Below are 17,586 nucleotides of genomic sequence, written 5' to 3'. Positions count from 1 at the left end.
GTCGAACTAAATAGCTTCGTGGTGTGGACGGGTGCAGGGTTAATTCGATGTAACGGCGCTAAATTCGATATAAACTCCTAGTGTAGACCAGGCCTGAGTTTGCTGTTTGTAGCAATTTACATTCCCTGGTCTACCTGCATCATTGACCTCCATCTTGCAAGAGGAAGGTTGATCTTTGGTCTCTGTTACCACAACCCACTTTCTTACACAACTACAGAGGGACTTAGATGTTGCAGTACTCAGTGTCACAACACCTCACGTTCAGGCACCTAGAATATCATTGGGATTCACACAGCCTGAGTCAGGCACCCAGGCTCCCTATACAATGGAAGGGGAGAGGGAGACATCTAAGAATGGGATCCACAAAAGCCAGAACACTAGACTAAACTAGCCAATAGGAGGTGCTCTGACCCAGGGACCCATTGGTGCCAACTGGCAGAGGGCAAAAGGTGTTTACAGGGATCCCCTGGGTCAGGTTTCTATGTAACAGTTCACCAAAGGGTGGCATGTAAGGTCTCTACCAAGAGCTAGTAGCTTACTGGTCATCATCATTGCAAAATGTATGCACAGATGATATTTAAGGAGTTGTGTATCTATACTGAAAACTATGTTCTTAAGGTATGTACATTAAGACAGGTCAACAGAAGGTGATAAACAGGTTCTGTTCTGGTGGGGGTAGTAAACGCTTCTCTCTCTGGCTGGTCATTGTGTATTGTGTGTCTCATAATGTAAGTCCATTTGCTTTACTGAGCCTAATGCAGAAGTTGTGAATTCACATAAGAGAAGAGCTGCAGGAAAAAAACAAAACCAGCAAAGGGGGTGTCCTGCTTACAAGTAAAGACAATGGATTTGGGAGGTGTAACTGGGGGTACTGAGGTAAACCCAGGATCCTGCACTGAGGAGACAAGCGGAGAGCTTTCATGAAAAAGGGATTGCAGCCTACCTGGCTGGGAAACGCAGGGGAGCAATACTATAAGATATGACAGTAGCTAATTAAGTAAGTCTAGGTTCTAGAATGTTTACTATACGTTTATTTTACATGTAACCATTTGTTTTCAATATATCCATTTACTAGCACTTGAATCTCTCCTCTGTGTTAAATGAACTTGTGCTTGTTTTCATTATAAACATCGCTAAGGGCTGTGTGTTGAGCGGAGCGGTGATCCGAGGGGAAACTGGTAAGCTGGGGTGTCCTGCTTCTTTGGGAGCAGTGGATCTGTGAATTCACTGAGTGTCCAGTGGACCAGGGGCTGGACACTCCAAGGAGATACTCCGAGGGCTCAGGTGTTGGATAGTGCCAATTGCTAACCTGCAGAGGGACAGCAGAGCCTGCATAGGCTGAGAGGGGAGTGCTTGTGTTGCCCACGGCTGGTGGGACTGGGGAGCTGACCCCCGACAGACACAGACAAGGCTTCTTCATTCTAAGGGCAAGTGGTAGAGAGGTGCCTCACAACCCTGGGAAGCATCACAGATACCAAGGACGGGGGTGTGTCTTAAGCCCCTTCCCTTAGCCCAGTGGTTAAGGTACTCATCTGTGATGTGGAAAACTACTAGGTCATGTCCCTCCTCTACTTGAGGGGGAGAAGGGATTTAAACAGGGGTCTCCAAACACTCAGGAGAGTGCGCTAAATACTGGTTGATGGGGTAATCTGATGTAGCTCTCCCGTATTCTATCCTGGTGAAGCTGTTCCACTTTGGATAAATAATTAAGGTGTCATTAGAGTGGGGGACTGGCTCCTGGATCTCCCACATACTGGGAGAGTCTACCAACCACCAGCCTATAGTCATTCTCATGTGTGCATATGCCCTCTGGCCCAATGACTCTTTATTCATCCAAAGTGAAACAACTGCACCAGGAGAGACTAAGGGACTACCACGTCAGAATATCTCTTAGCCCAGTGGTTAAAGCGCTCACCGGAGAGGTAGGAGACTTCTGTTCAAATCCCTGCTCTGAGCACACCTACCAAATCAGACTCTGCATGCAAGTTAGGTGGAGGAACGCCGATCTTCTCCCGATTTACGTGTTGCTTTGGGCCTGAGGTATCCGGGCACAGAGAATGAGACAACAGGACATGTCCTCAGTGGCAAAAACATAGGTGCCTAGGGAAATTCTACTGCACAAACTTAGGTTCTGAGTGAGTGTAAGCACCTACAAGGGTTTGGCAGCAGCTGAGTGCAGGTTTTGTGAATCCCAGTGGGGTCTGATTCTGGGACTTGGGTGCCTAAAGTGACAGTCTGGCACCTAACGCTCTTTGTGAATCTAGCCCTTGGTTCTTATCTATATCTTTAGCTGCCTCAATACTTTTAAAAATTGGCTGTAAATGGAGTTGATACACAGGAACTTGTAAACTTCAGTAATAAAAATACAGGAGTTTTCCACCTAAGCTCTGTTCTGTGTAAGTAGCCAGCCATTGGAGTAAATAACACACTACTGGTTGGATTTTTTTCCATTTGATAACGCTGATTCAATGAAATTGCAACATTTTGCAGAAATGTATTGATTTCATCAAAAATGTATATAGGAAATTATCTCAATGTTTTGTGTCAATAATATAACATAATATAATATAATAATTAATATATTATAGACATGTTTTAATATAACATTAGATTATATTATAAAAGTTGAAGTGATAAAGTCAAAATAAAACATTTCAATAAAATCAAAATTAAGTATTTCAGAAGATTTAATCTTACAAAAACAAAATCAAATTTCGAAATATTGGAATTTCCCGTTGGATGGGAATTCTGTTTTTAGATCAGCTCTTGGAGATGAGACTATGTTTAGCTGGAGACATATTCAAAAGCCCTAAGACATATTACATTTTACCTTTTTGCTTAGAATTTGTTGAAAAAAAATGGGGGGGGGGAACCCCACATTTGTGAAACAATTCAAAATATCAACGTATTTTTCATTCCAAAAATAAATTATTTTTATTTAGTTTTCTGTTTTGTTTTCTTTGCTTTGTATTTTTTTCTGCAAAACATTTTTAAACAAATATGAAAAATCCAAATATTGATATTTTGCAATTTCCCCCCTTTTCCCTTCTTTTTTCTTTATCCTTTTCCCCCAGCCCCATTTTCACTTCTAAATGCAATACAGTGAATGGTATACAGGGATTTGCTTTTTTGTTTTGTTTTGTTTTGTTTAATTTTCATTTCTCATTATTTTTTTCCTTGTGCCACTATGTATTTTTTCAAAAGCTGAGGAGTCACAGAGTGAAGAAAGAAAGAAAGAAAGAAAGAAAGAAAGAAAGAAAGAAAGAAAGAAAGAACACAAAAATTCAAAATACCAGAATTTCAAAATATTCAGTTTCAACAAAAAGAAAAAGGTTTCTGGTTTTGAGAAAAGATTTTTTTTTCTTAAAAAACAATGCAAATGAAATAATTTAAACAGCTCTAATGATATCTTATTTTATACCAAATCAAAGACATCTACACACTTTACATACCAGTGAGTACCTTTTCCAAGGCTTTCTTCACCTCTTTGTTTCTTAGAGAGTAAATGAAAGGGTTTAACAGTGGTGTTACAATTGTGTTTAAGGTGTTGACTATTTTGTTTAGATCCAGGGTGTTCTGTACAGAAGGCTTGACGTACAGGAAAATGGTGGAGCCATACCAGATAATCACAACAGCCAGATGAGCAGAGCAAGTGGAAAAGGCCTTTTGCCGTCCTTGTGCAGATGGAATTCTCAGTATTGTGGAAATGATATAAATGTAGGAGATCAGAGTTACTATACAGGTGCCCAGGAGGACAATGAAGGAGGTGATGAAAGCCACCAGCTGAAGGAGATGTGTGTCTGTGCAGGAGAGAACTATCCAAGAATCTAGGTCACAATAGAAATGATTCATGACATTAGGGCCACAAAAGGACAACCTGGTTATGAGATACGCTGGCACACAAATAGCTAGGAAACCACATACCCAAGAGCAGAGGGCCAGCAAAGCAGACAAGGTGCTGTTCATGATGAAACTATAGCGCAATGGGTAGCAAATGGCCAGATAGCGGTCATAGGCCATGACGGATAAGAGGAAACATTCCGTGCAGCCAAAGGATAGAATGAAGTACATCTGTGTGATGCAGCCAGTAAAGGAAATTGTTCTGCTTGTCCCCAGGATGACTGCAAGTGTCTTGGGAATGTAGGCTGTGGTGTACCATATCTCCAGGAAAGAGAGGTTGCAGAGGAAGAAATACATGGGAGTTTGCAGTTGGCAGCATGTTCTCACTAGGATTATGATGGCCATGTTTCCCATGACTGTCAGGATGTACATCATGGAAAACAGCACAAAGAGGAAGGTCTGCAAATATTGACTACTGGGGAAGCCCAAGAGGATGAACTCGTGCGCTCTGGTTTGGTTTGCCATTTGTGTTCAAGGCACATGTTCCATCTGTTACAAAGCAAGAGATTGTTATACAGGCAGTTAAATATATTAGATATTGCTGACCCTTGAAGGTTTGAGTTCACCATTGCAGTCTGTCAGGATACCTAATACCAATCACCGCCTCTTTGTGTGGTGACCAGACTAGGCTATGCTAACTGTGAGGAGAGGCAGGTTTCTTCACCTAATGGGCCCACACTTGTCCCTTAGGCACCTTTGAACTGTATTCTGTCAATAGATATTCAAACAGTCATTCTCTGTATTCGTATGCCTTAGGTCCTTTGTGGGTGAGCTTCTCATTTACTGTTTTCAGGATCTGTTTTCATCTAACATAACTTTTTGATCAATTCCCTTTTTCACCAATTATATCTCCTTTCAGTTTTTGTCCCTTGATACTCTCTTTCTGGTGCATCTGTAGATATTATTTCCCTCTACTTCCCTTCTCTAATAGTGTCAGCTCACATACCCAGGTCTACTTTTTTCAGCTTCTCCTGACCTGAAACCCTTCCTATTTTCCTTCTTTCCTCCTTCCCACTTCCCAGTCCCCGACTTTTATTCTCCTGTTGTTCTCTTATTTTATCACCTCACCTCCTACCCCAAGTTCCATTTCATCCGCTAGCTCAGAATCTAGATTCTTCTCCTCTCACAGCTTGTTTCCATCTGCCCCTTTGGGCGGATTCTGAGCCCCTTCTCAGCTCAAGCTGCCCTCTCACTGGACATCTCTCTCCCCAGGACAGCATTTTCTGCAGCTGCTTGTGTCAGGGTGAGGGTTACTACACTTACCTAAGATAAATCTGTGTGACCTTATTTACTTGCCTCAATGAATTACTACTGCAGTGAGTTTCATGTGTTAAAGATACAATTTAGTCCCTTCTCACTCACCTTGGTGTAAATCGAGAGTAATTCTACTATAGTAAATGGGGCTCATTCTCCACTCACTGACACCAGTGCAAATTAGGAGTATGCCCACTGAAGAAAAGGGAGAAGATTCTCCACTTACACACCACAGTATAAAGCAAGAGTAACTCCATGGGCATCAATGGGGCAATTTCTCCTGTCACTTAGCTTGATGTACATCAGAAGTTACTTCACTTAAGTGAGTGGATTTACACCACTGTCAGACTGGTATGGAAGGAGCATCAGGCCCAATATGTCCTTATATTTATGCCAGGGTTTACAACATAGGTAAAAAACAAAACAAAACCAAAAACAGCACGGTGAGATATACTTACTTTGTGTATATCAGTTTAATGATCCCTCACTCCTGAAGGATAGGATTATAATTCAAAATGATTTTGACAAACTGGAAAAATGGTCTGAAGTAAATAGGATGAAATTCAATAAAGACAAATGCAACATACTCCACTTAGGAAGGAACAATCAGTTGCACACATACAAAATGTCTTATAAATTGAATATTTGAACATTTCATAACCAAAAGATTCTGGAAAACTCTGTCTATTTCTATATTGGTTAGACCCTCATCCCCTTCAGAAGCTCAGCGTCTGCCAGTAGGTATTGCCTTTGGCTGACAAATTTATGGCAAGTGAAAAGGTTTGAGGAGGAAGCTCATTTTATATTCCTCCCCAGCCCCCATGGATTTGATCTCAGCAAAATTTTACAGACTTCCTGATAATGTGCTAAGCCACAGGCTGTATTGTGCCTAGGGACCAAGCTTCTGGATTCATGTTATTACATCAAAATCTCACCTTTCATTGGGGGATGGGAGGTGGTTGTAGCTCTTGTGGTTGTAAGAGAAAGCTGGAAAATGTGACCTGAGTGTAAGCAATGCAGGGCTAGATCCACAAAGGGAGCTTAGGCTCTGCATTGCAGCACCTAACTTTAGGTGCACTGCTGCACTTAGGAATTAGGCACCCAGGGTAACCATATATAATGCATGGGGAGAGTTAGGCACCTAAGAATGGGATTCATAGAAGCTAGAATGTGGCACGAAGAGCTGCCTCAGCAAACCAAAAGACAATGACAAGGAAATGAGTGCAGCCTAGATTCTGCCCTTCAAAGGGGATTAGGTGCCTAAATCCAGGTCAGATGGAGGCACCTATCTCTGCTTGATATTCTCAGCTGGAAAGCCTCTAGTGGAGACAGGTGCTTACACCAGGTAGGAGGTGGTAGCACGCTGCCCTCCAATATTTAATAGCTCAGTGGTTACAGCACTCGTATGCATATGGAAGACCCTAGTTTAAATCCCTACTCCACCTGTCCAGAGCAAGGACCTGAACCCCACTCCCACGTGAGTGCCCTAACCACTGGGATTTAGGGCCTGTCTCCTGTTGCAGCTGTTCTACTTTTTATAAAATATTTAAATTTCAGTGGGCCAGAGAGAGAGAGAGAGAGAGAGAATGACTCTATAGCCTAGTGATTTGCATACTCACCTGGGAGCTTCAGGTTCAGTCCCTGCTCCAATGAACCTCATCCTTGCAGATAATCTTGGTCAGACCAGTTTCTCTACCCTTCATTTTTCTGAGATGCTTCCACATCAATGGGCGCTATTAAAGTTAATGACCCTCCATTTTCCCTGTTCCGGTAAATATGTGACACAACCCTAACAGTAGATTGCTAACTCCACATACACTGATGCATTCAATGATACAGCAATTTCACAGGATCAACAAGAATTCATAAATTGTAAATAGACAGATTCCCCAGTCGTCATCCCCAAAGAGTTATTTACCTGGGTCTCACTGATAACATAGAGAACATGTTATAAAGGTTGATCCCTTAGGCTTTATTCCATCATTTTATGTAGTGTGTTAGACTCATAGACTCATAGACTCATAGACTTTAAGGTCAGAAGGGACCAATATGGTCATCTAGTCTGACCTCCCGCATGATGCAGGCCACAAAAGCTGACCCACCCACACAGAATCTTCCAGCCTGCGACCCCTGCCCTATGCTGCGGAGGAAGGCGAAAAACCTCCAGGGCCTCTGCCAATCTACCCTGGAGGAAAATTCCTTCCCGACCCCAAATATGGCGATCAGTAGAACCCCGAGCATACAGACAAGATTCTACAGCCGGACCCTCATTTTACCCGCGATGGCACGTTAATGCCTAATTGACTAAAATCACGTTATCCCATCAAACCATTCCCTCCATAAACTTATCAAGCCTAATCTTGAAGCCAGAGAGGTCTTTCGCCCCCACCGTTTCCCTCGGAAGGCTGTTCCAAAATTTCACCCCTCTGACGGTTAGAAACCTTCGTCTAATTTCAAGCCTAAACTTCCCCACGGCCAGTTTATATCCATTCGTTCTCGTGTCCACATTAGTACTGAGCTGAAATAATTCCTCTCCCTCCTTGGTATTAATCCCTTTGATATATTTAAAGAGAGCAATCATATCCCCCCTCAGCCTTCTTTTGGTTAGGCTAAACAAACCGAGCTCCTCGAGTCTCCTTTCATAGGAAAGGTTTTCCATTCCTCGGATCATCCTAGTGGCCCTTCTCTGTACCCGTTCCAGTTTGAGTTCATCCTTTTTAAACATAGGAGACCAGAACTGCACACAGTACTCCAAATGAGGTCTCACCAGCGCATTGTATAACGGAAGCAGCACCTCCTTGTCCCTACTAGAAATACCTCGCCTAACGCATCCCAAAATCGCATTAGCTTTTTTCACAGCCACGTCACATTGCCGACTTATAGTCATCCTGCGATCAACCAGGACTCCGAGGTCCTTCTCCTCCTCCGTCACTTCCAACCTATGCGTCCCCAGGTTATAACTAAAATTCTTGTTAGTCATCCCTAAATGCATCACCTTACACTTCTCACTACTAAATCTCATCCTATTATTATTACTCCAATTTACAAGGTCATCCAAGTCTCCCTGCAGAATATCCCGATCCTTCTCCGAATTGGCAATACCTCCCAACTTTGTGTCATCCGCAAACTTTATCAGCCCACTCCTACATTCGGTTCCGAGGTCAGTAATGAATAGATTAAATAAAATCGGGCCCAAAACCGAACCTTGAGGAACCCCACTGGTGACCTCCCTCCGTACTTTTAAATAATGCACTCTCCACAACACAAGGGAAAAACAAACAAAAATATAAACTTTATTTAACCATTTAAGAGTAAGAATGGGCCATATAGAAATATACAGAAGTAGAAAAGGAGAATCAAAATAGACTTGGAAGAATAACAAGGGAAATTAAGAAACAATGTGCCAAGAAGTACAAATATGAGATATTTAAAGCTACCTAAGAGACTTTGGGCCAGATTTTTAAAGGTATTTAGGTTCCTAGGGGGATTTTCAAAACCATCTAGTCACCTAACACTCATGGGTGTAGGCAACCAGATGCTTTTGAAAATCCCACTAGGCATCCAAATGCCTTTAAAAATCTGGTCTTTTGGGTTCCAAATCTTCTAGGTGGCTTTTATAAGATCAGCCAAAGTGTCAAATGAAAAAAAAAATGTGTTCAGCAGTAAATAATGTTCATGTCCAGTCATGGTTTATAATAAGGGTACTGTAATAACAGTTTAGTTACATTGTAATTACCACATGCTTATCTTTTCAATATGTATTTTCCAGAAAATCATATACACTGAAGGACAACTACATAACAGATTTAATTATGAATGCACTTGGCTGTTCTTCATGATATTTTCAAGGGCATATCTTCAGCTGGTGTGAGCTAGCGTAGCTCCATTGGATTTACACCAGCTGAGGATCCAGCTCAAGTGTCCTAACCAAATTTATGCTGGCTAAAATTGTTAATGGAATCTGGGTGCCAAACTCCTGCAGGCTGCCCTGAAAATCCCAGCCTCTGCGATTGTTCTCAGTTATGCAGCAAACTTCCTGATTATATGGTTCAGTGGGTACTCACAGATATTGAAAAAACATAAGCACACTGTAATTACAGGACCATTGCACTGTAACTACACTGTAACTGCAGTACTCTTAATTTAAAGTGTAATGTATATCCCTGTTTTGTATTTATATAGGGCTCATGTTGAAGTAGATTTTTGTACACCCGCTCTGTTCCTGCGAGACACTAGAGCAAATTCTCCGAAGTCAAGGGAGTTACGCCAGATGTGAATTTGGTCCAATGTTCCTATGTAACATCAGTACGCAAGCTTGTATCCCAACTTGATAATCACTCCATAGGAAGGATAAATAAGTCTTTAATTTAAACAATCAGATCCTCAAACCATGAACATGGGATTTATATTGCACATTAGACAAAAAGCCACAATAAAAATCATATCCTATGAGGTGATCAGGTCCCTCATCCACATTCATTGTTGTGTTTCTATGTCTTGCTATCACTGTACATTGAGTGTAGTACCTTGTGAAATCAGTAACTTGAATCATTCTTTTATCCTTGTGAACTATCAAATGATATATCCTGAATTTTTTCAGGTGTTCCGATGGTCCAGTGAAGCACAGTCTAGAAATTCCATTTAAAACATCCATATTTGCCAAGAGAAACCAAAGTTACCAGTAAAATTTTATTCCAGTATCAGGGAAAATGAAGGTGTATCAACTGTATGGAGATCACAGTTAACAAAGTATCAGAGGGGTAGCCGTGTTAGTCTGAATCTGTAAAAAGCAACAGAGAGTCCTGTGGCACCTTTAAGACTAACAGAAGTATTGGGAGCATAAGCTTTCGTGGATAAGAACCTCACTTCTTCAGGTGCAAGTAATGGAAATCTCCAGAGGCAGGTATAAATCAGTATGGAGATAACGAGGTTAGTTCAGTCAGGGAGGGTGAGGTGCTCTGCTAGCAGTTGAGGTGTGAACACCAAGGGAGGAGAAACTGCTTCTGTAGGTGTCACCATCAGATCAGGATTAAACAAAGACTGTGAATGGCTATCCAACTACAGAAGCAGTTTCTCCTCCCTTGGCGTTCACACCTCAACTGCTAGCAGAGCACCTCATCCTCCCTGATTGAACTAACCTCGTTATCTCCATACTGATTTATACCTGCCTCTGGAGATTTCCATTACTTGCATCTGAAGAAGTGAGGTTCTTACCCACGAAAGCGTATGCTCCCAATACTTCTGTTAGTCTTAAAGGTGCCACAGGACCCTCTGTTGCTTTTTACAATTAACAAAAATTATCTCTTTCTGTGTCCCCATACATATCTATCTATCTAATCTAATTTATTGTGCTATCTAGGTATTCCAACAATAAATAAATCCAGACGGATAAAGTGCATAGTGTCTCATAGAAGCAGAATTCACAGAATAAACTAAATTGGTTGAGAACGATTTGTGGACATAATCTTCCTTGTACGTATCACGTTCACAACCTTTAACATTTTGAAAACAGCCTGCACCAGGCCCAGACAAAGTGATAGATATCCACAAAAGCAGCACATTTCAGAGTCACTTCACTATTCTAACACCTGTGAGTGCATGGAAATGCTAGAATTTACACTCACAAAACCCAATGGGCTCAAGATTCAATGGAAACATGGACACTGATTACGTGAATCAGTGAGTGACCACTTACAATGATCTTTATATGAATATTAGGTAAATCAGATTGCACAAAATCTTAACCGGTTCCATGTTATTTTATGAAGTGATATTAATTGTACATAGCACATCCATATATTTTAAGTACATCTTGTAGCCCGAATGCTAATCTACTGTAAATTGGCAGTTGAAGGTCTGGCCCTATACATCAGACAAGCCTCAAAGGGTTTGAATGTTGGGTTAAGATAAAACTCTGGACAATGTGGGGTGAAATCCTGGCCCCTCTGAAATTGAGTTCTGTAGTTGACTTAAGTGGGGCTAGAAGCTTATGATTTTTACTGTCTGTCTCACAATATTTGTTATATTTCTTAAAGTCTCAACTGCTTGAATCAACATATCAGCTTTCATATTTTCTTTTAAATAATCATAATCCCTCTTTCTTAGGTAGTTCTTTTCATCCATAGATCACAAAAAAAAGGAGGTGAGTATCATTATCCCCATTTTATAGATGGGGAAACTGAGGCACAGAGAGAAGCCATTACTTGCTCAAAGTCACCCACCAAGCCAATGGCAGAACCAGGAATAAAACTGAGTTCTCTTCATTGCAGTCCAGTCCTCTTGCCACCAGGACACACTCATGGTTACAGAGAAACACAAAAACATGAAGTAAGTGCACCCTACAGACTCAAAAACCTGACAGCAAATAAAAAGAACCACACATTTATTATTTAAAGCCAATCTCATGATTTTGGGGGCCCTGATTCACGATTTGTCAATGCTTGGACTTAGCAATAATGATTTTTTTCCCCAAAAAATGTCTCCCAACTTCTGTAGTCTTCCAATATTTCGTTTCTTTTAAGAATCCCAGTGCAACATGGCCCCAGTCAGGTTGAAGGTAGCATAAGGACAACTCTGGGCCTTCTCTTTTTGATATTTGTATTCACAATGAATGAACTCAGAAAGTGCAACGGCATTTAGAAAATTAAAGGAGATGTTCTGTGAAATTTCTCAAACCTCAAGTTTTGGAAAGAAGTTAGGTGTCTTATTTTCTCTCAGCCACTTCCACAGGCACCACTAGATATATGTAACCATAGAAGGAGGTGATAATACAAGACAATGAGGAATTCTTAGTAAAAGTGGATAGAGCAGCAACATGTGAATTCAAATCCTGATTAGATCTAGGCTTATTGTAAATTGGGGGTTTCCAGGACCTTGGAACTTTCAACACAGAAGACACAGGTCTTTAGCAATGGAGCTAAAAAATTAACTTCTCTAGCTGTGACGAAGTAGAAGGCTATTGTAATAACCCCTAGGGGAAGTACCATCTCGTGCATTAAGCCAGGGTATTACATTATGACTTGCATCTGATTTTAAAAGCGAATCAGGATTAGGTTCTGGATTCAGTTTTGACATCATCAAAATTTTTTAAGCTATTCCCAATATCTTCAGTCTAAACTGGCAGAATCCTTGTCAAATCAATATTTACAAAATTTTGCAATGCCAAAAAGAAAGAAAGAAAGAAAGAAAGAAAGAAAGAAAGAAAGAAAGAAAGAAGCCTACAAAAATACCCATCTGGGTTTCTATCCAGTCTGGAACTAGAACTGGAACTTTATTCTGAATCCCCTTCAAATTCCACTGGGGTCTTGATTTGAAGTTCCTGTGGGTTTATCTTTATCTATACCTAGGTTTGGAAGGATTACATTTTTATCAGTAAATGTCGGTAAATGCCATTTTCACCATACAGACTGTCAACTGACCACCCCCCAAAAAATGGTTCCATCAATAAAAATAGAAATGTACAGATAAGCAAAGTAAGAAAAATGCTGCTTCAGAACTTATTGGAGTTTGATTTAGGAATATACTGTGTATATTTTGACTTGTGATGTTGACAATTTGAGTTTTAATCATTATAAAGTTCTAACTTTAAAAATCAGTTGTCATTAAATAATTATTCTCTGACCCACCTTGTTGTCTGACACGCCACAGTAATTTCCTGCAAATGTGAAAATATAGACAATATTTTTTTAAATGCTTAAAAATAAATATTGATATTCTCTGTCAAAATTATAAAAAAAATTGAATTCTGCCAAGCCTATCAATATAATCTATATCTATATCATCTACATAGGCCATGCTTTAATATAAATAAATAATTGGCACATGTGCAATTTTCTTCATTGTAAATTAAATACAAAGTAACAGGATAATAATGCATAAGGGATGGATTTTGAAAGGTATTTAGGTGCTAAGGGGTTTTTTAAAAAGCATCTAGGCCTTTAAAACTCATAGAAAATCCCATTAGGCACCTAAATACGTTTAGCAATCTGGCCGTAAATGTTCAAGGATGTGAGACACTAAGGAACAGATTGTTAAAGGTATTTAGTCACCTAACTCACATTGATTTCCATTGGAACTAGGCATCTAATTATATCTAGAATTCTGGCCCTAAGGGATTGTGGGGGGTATTTCAGTACACTATAAACTTTGGTATATCTTCCATGTCCAGACTTATTTTTCTTTCACCACATATTCTGTGACAGTCAATGACCTCCAGGACATTTTGAAAAACATCACTTCCCTGAATACATGTCTCAGAGCTTCTTTTACCTCTGGGTTCCTCAGTGTATAGATGAAAGGGTTCAACAGGGGTGTGACAATAGTATTCAAGACGGTGACTATTTTGGTCAATTCCAATGAGTTCTGCATGGAAGGGTTGACATGTAGGAAAATGGTCGAACCGTACCAGATAATCATGACCGTGAGATGGGAAGAGCAAGTTGAAAAGGCCCTTCTCTGTCCTTTATCTGATGATATTCTCAGTATAGTGGAGATGATGTAAATGTAGGATACCAGGGTTATGACATAGGAGCCCAGGATGACGATGAATGAGATGATAAAGGCCACCAGATCAATAAGGTAGGTATCTGTGCAGGAAAGAACTATCCACGGTGCTATGTCACAAAAAAAGTGATTGATGACCCTAGGGCCACAGAAGGACAACCTGGTGATCAGAAATGCTGGGATAGAAATAGTTGGAAACCACTCAACCAAGAGCCAACAGCCAGCTGAGCAGTCAAGGTGCTGTTGATGATGGAGCTATAGTGCAATGGATAGCATATAGCCAAATAGCGGTCGTAGGCCATGACAGCCAAGAAAAAATACTCTGTGCATCTTAGGGAGAAAACAAAATACATCTGTAGGACACAGCTTATGAAGGAGATGGATTTGCTTTGGGACACAAGGTTGGCAAGCATCTTTGGGATACAAGCTGCGGTGTACCATACCTCCAGGAAGGAGAGATTGCAGAGAAAGAAGTGCATTGGGATGCAGAGATGACGGCTGGTTGCCACTAGGACTATGATCGACACATTTCCTGTGACCGTCAAGATGTACATAACAAGGAAGAGCACGAAGAGCGAGATCTGCAAATACTGGGTCCCAGGGAATCCCAGGAGAATAAATTCCTTCACAATGGTATGATTGCCCTTTTCCAGTGTGATCAGCTGTTTTGCCTGACAAAACAAATGAAGACATGAAATTAAAATGATTAAACACAACGATGGCTTTGTGGGATGCAGATGATTTTGATGCACAGAAAAAGCAGATAATTAAAACAGGCAAGAAATAATGGTTTAAGGCTGAAAATAGGATATTGCTATTACATTTCTGAAGTCTTCCTGCTCACAGGGTGAATTTTAAGCTTGTCATAAATTTTCCCGTGGAAACTTTTTTTTCAGTGGAAAGTGGCTTTTTGACAAAAAAGAAACTTTCATGATAGAAATTCCATTTTCAGGTGTTCCTTGAAAAACACAATTTTTAGTTTTTGTCAATGAAACATATTTTTTCCCATGGTCAGCATCCAAAGCCCAAGATTTATCTTATTTTAAATTATATTTTTGTTGTTTTAAATTGAAAATTTTCAAATAAAAAGTTGGTTTTTGGGTGTGTGTGTGTGTGGGGGGGGGGGGGGGGTTGTCTTTTTGACAAAACCCTGAAAAATTTCAACAGAAAAAACAACTTTTTTCCTGTAAATTATTCAAGATTCAAGAGCAAAATCATTTTCAAATGGGACCTATGGGTGTTAGGCATTCAGTACTCTCTGAAAGTTAGTTAGAAGTGAACAAAAACCCATAGTCTCTTTTGAAAATCCCTGCTAAATAGGGTGAGCTTTTCAAAAGTTCTCAGTATAGGCCTAATTCTGCTCCCAAGGAAGTCAATGGGATTTTTGTCATTGAGCCAGTGGGAGCAGAGGTAGGTCAATACTGAACACATGAGATTTGTACCTGTCAATTTCCTTCCTACAATGCAATAGGATGTTTAATTCTTTTTGTGCAGAAAGTCTCAGGTTCTAAGCCTGCTGAAGTCCCAAGTTCGAGCGGGGATGTTATACAAAGTTGCAGTTCGAAGGAAAGTTGCCTAATTTTTGAGCATAAATAACAATTTACATATATAAACCAGCATTCATTTTTGGTGGTTGAAAATAATGAGTCAGTTTCAACCTCCCTTGACAAATTGAGACTGAGGTGTGCAAGGTCATGCAATGAGCCAATTACAGCAAAGCTCAGGGCCAGAGAGGACCAAAAAACAGGAAAAAAAATTCCTTAAAAAAAATCACAAAAAATGCATCCCTTTTAAATCAGAATTTTAAATTCTGATGAAGAATTTCATCAAAACTGTGAATTCAAACATTTTTGACCAGCTGTGCCAGGAGTCTGCAATTCTTCTCCCCATTTAGTCAGTAGAACACACTTCTCAACCAGAACCATGAATAGAACCCAGGAGCCCTGTTTCTCAGCCAGTGGCATAGCCAGGTTTTAAGAGCAGGGGAGCAAACATAAAAAAGGTGCCCCCCCTTGGCTCCTCCTCTGGCCACGCCCACCTTGGCTCCTCCTCCGGCTGCTCCGCGCCCACCCAGCTCCTCTCCCACCCGCATCTCATCCCTCCTGCCATTGTCCCTGGCCAGCCCTTCCCCCGCCCCTCTGCTGCCGGTGCCCGGTGCCCGCCGGGCCGGGGCTTGCAGCTCGGCAGGCTGAGCAGCAAGCGGCCACCCGCCCGTCCGCGCTCCTCGCCCCTGCTCCGGGGCAGCCGGGCTGTTGCCATCAATTATTAATCGGCTCCCAGCAGCCGCGGCGGGGAGCGGGAGCAGCCGCAATAAGGGAGGGCGGCAGGGAGGGCGGGCAGGAGGAGGGGAGTGTGTGTGCGAGCTGCACCTGGCTCACAGAGGCCGGCGGCTGCCTGCGGAGCAGAGCCGGCAGCGGCGGCGTGTTTGGAGAGCTGCGGGTCCCCCTCGCCACCATGTCCCCGCGCTGCGCGGCGGCCGCCTCGCCCCGGAGGACACGGGAGGATAAGGCGGAGGCCGCGCCCTCCCCATCGCTCCTCCGGCCGCGCCCCCTCCCCTCTCTCCTCCTCCGCCCCCCTCCTCCTAACTCCCCTCAAAGAGTGGATATAGAACCCAAGAGTACTGATTCCTATTCCTTTGATATAAAAGCTACTCTATGTGTCCCTAGAAGAGCTAGGCAGAGAATCCAGGTACCCTCACTCCTAGATACCTGTGCTAAACACACCATAAGCCCCACAAATACAGCAAAAAAAAAGTTGTCCCTAACTTGAAATCTATCAATGAGTGTTACAGTGAACATTCAGAATTTTTGTTTGGGTATGTCTACACTACGAGGGTATTTCGATTTCACTTAAATCGAATATGTGGAATCGATATTGCAAAGTCGAACTTGTGTGTCCACACTAAGGACAGTAATTCGACTTTGTGAGTCCACACTAACGGGGAAAGCGTCGACATTGGAAGCAGTGCACTGTGGGCAGCTATCCCACAGTTCCCGCAGTCCCCGCTGCCCATTGGAATTCTGGGTCGAGCCGCCAATGCCTTCTGGGTAAAAAAAAAGGGTCGAGGGTGCTTTTGGGTAATTGTCGTCATCCGTCTGTCACTACCGCCCTCCCTCCCTCCCTGAAAGCGCCGGCGGGAAATCAGTTCGCGCACTTTTCGGGTCAGTGACAGCGCGGACGCCACAGCACTGCGAGCATGGATCCCGCTGCGACCATTGCTGCAGTTGTGGCACTTGTCAACACCTCGCAGGTTATCATCCACCTTTCCCAGAGGCAGATGCAGATAAACCAGGCGAGGAGGCTACGGCACCGCGGTGAGGGCCTGAACTCTGAGAGGGGCACAGACCTCTCAGAAAGCACGGGACCCAGCTCCGAGGACATCACGGTGACAATGGGTCATGTGGATGTTGTCGAACGGCGATTCTGGGCACGGGAAACAAGCATGGACTGGTGGGACCGCATAGTGCTGCAGGTCTGGGACGAATCCCAGTGGCTGCGAAACTTTCGCATGCGGAAGGGGACTTTCATGGAACTTTGTGAGTTGCTGTCCCCTGCCCTGAAGCGCAATGACACCCGGATGCGAGCAGCCCTGACTGTCCAGAAGCGAGTGGCCATAGCCCTCTGGAAGCTTGCAACGCCGGACAGCGGCGCGAACCAGTTTGGCGTGGGCAAATCTACCATGGGGGTTGTTGTGATGCAAGTAGCCAACGCAATCGTCCAGGTACTGCTCTCAAAGGTAGTGACCCTGGGAAACGTGGAGGTCATCATAGATGGCTTTGCCGCGATGGGATTCCCAAACTGCGGTGGGGCTATAGATGGAACTCACATCCCTATCCTGGGACCGGACCACCAGGCCAGCCAGTACATCAACCGAAAGGGCTACTTTTCAATGGTGCTGCAAGCACTGGTGGACCACAGGGGACGTTTTAC

At 42.5% G+C, this 17,586-nt stretch overlaps 1 protein-coding gene and 2 pseudogenes across 1 annotated transcript; all 3 read right to left on the bottom strand.

The window, feature by feature from the left end:
• LOC135887506 (E3 ubiquitin-protein ligase TRIM39-like) overlaps positions 1 to 17,586 on the bottom strand; it is a 302,230-nt pseudogene that overhangs the window by 114,894 nt on the left and 169,750 nt on the right.
• LOC135888200 (olfactory receptor 6F1-like) lies at positions 3,445 to 4,365 on the bottom strand. The gene has a single exon (XM_065416014.1). The coding sequence runs from the start codon at positions 4,363 to 4,365 to the stop codon at positions 3,445 to 3,447; it is 921 nt and encodes a 306-aa protein (XP_065272086.1).
• On the bottom strand, positions 13,324 to 13,958 carry LOC135888081 (olfactory receptor 287-like; annotated as a pseudogene).

This window comes from Emys orbicularis, chromosome 13, assembly GCF_028017835.1.
Source record: "Emys orbicularis isolate rEmyOrb1 chromosome 13, rEmyOrb1.hap1, whole genome shotgun sequence".
In the NCBI taxonomy this organism is placed as follows: Eukaryota; Metazoa; Chordata; order Testudines; family Emydidae; genus Emys; species Emys orbicularis.
This window is presented reverse-complemented; position numbering and strand designations above follow the sequence as displayed.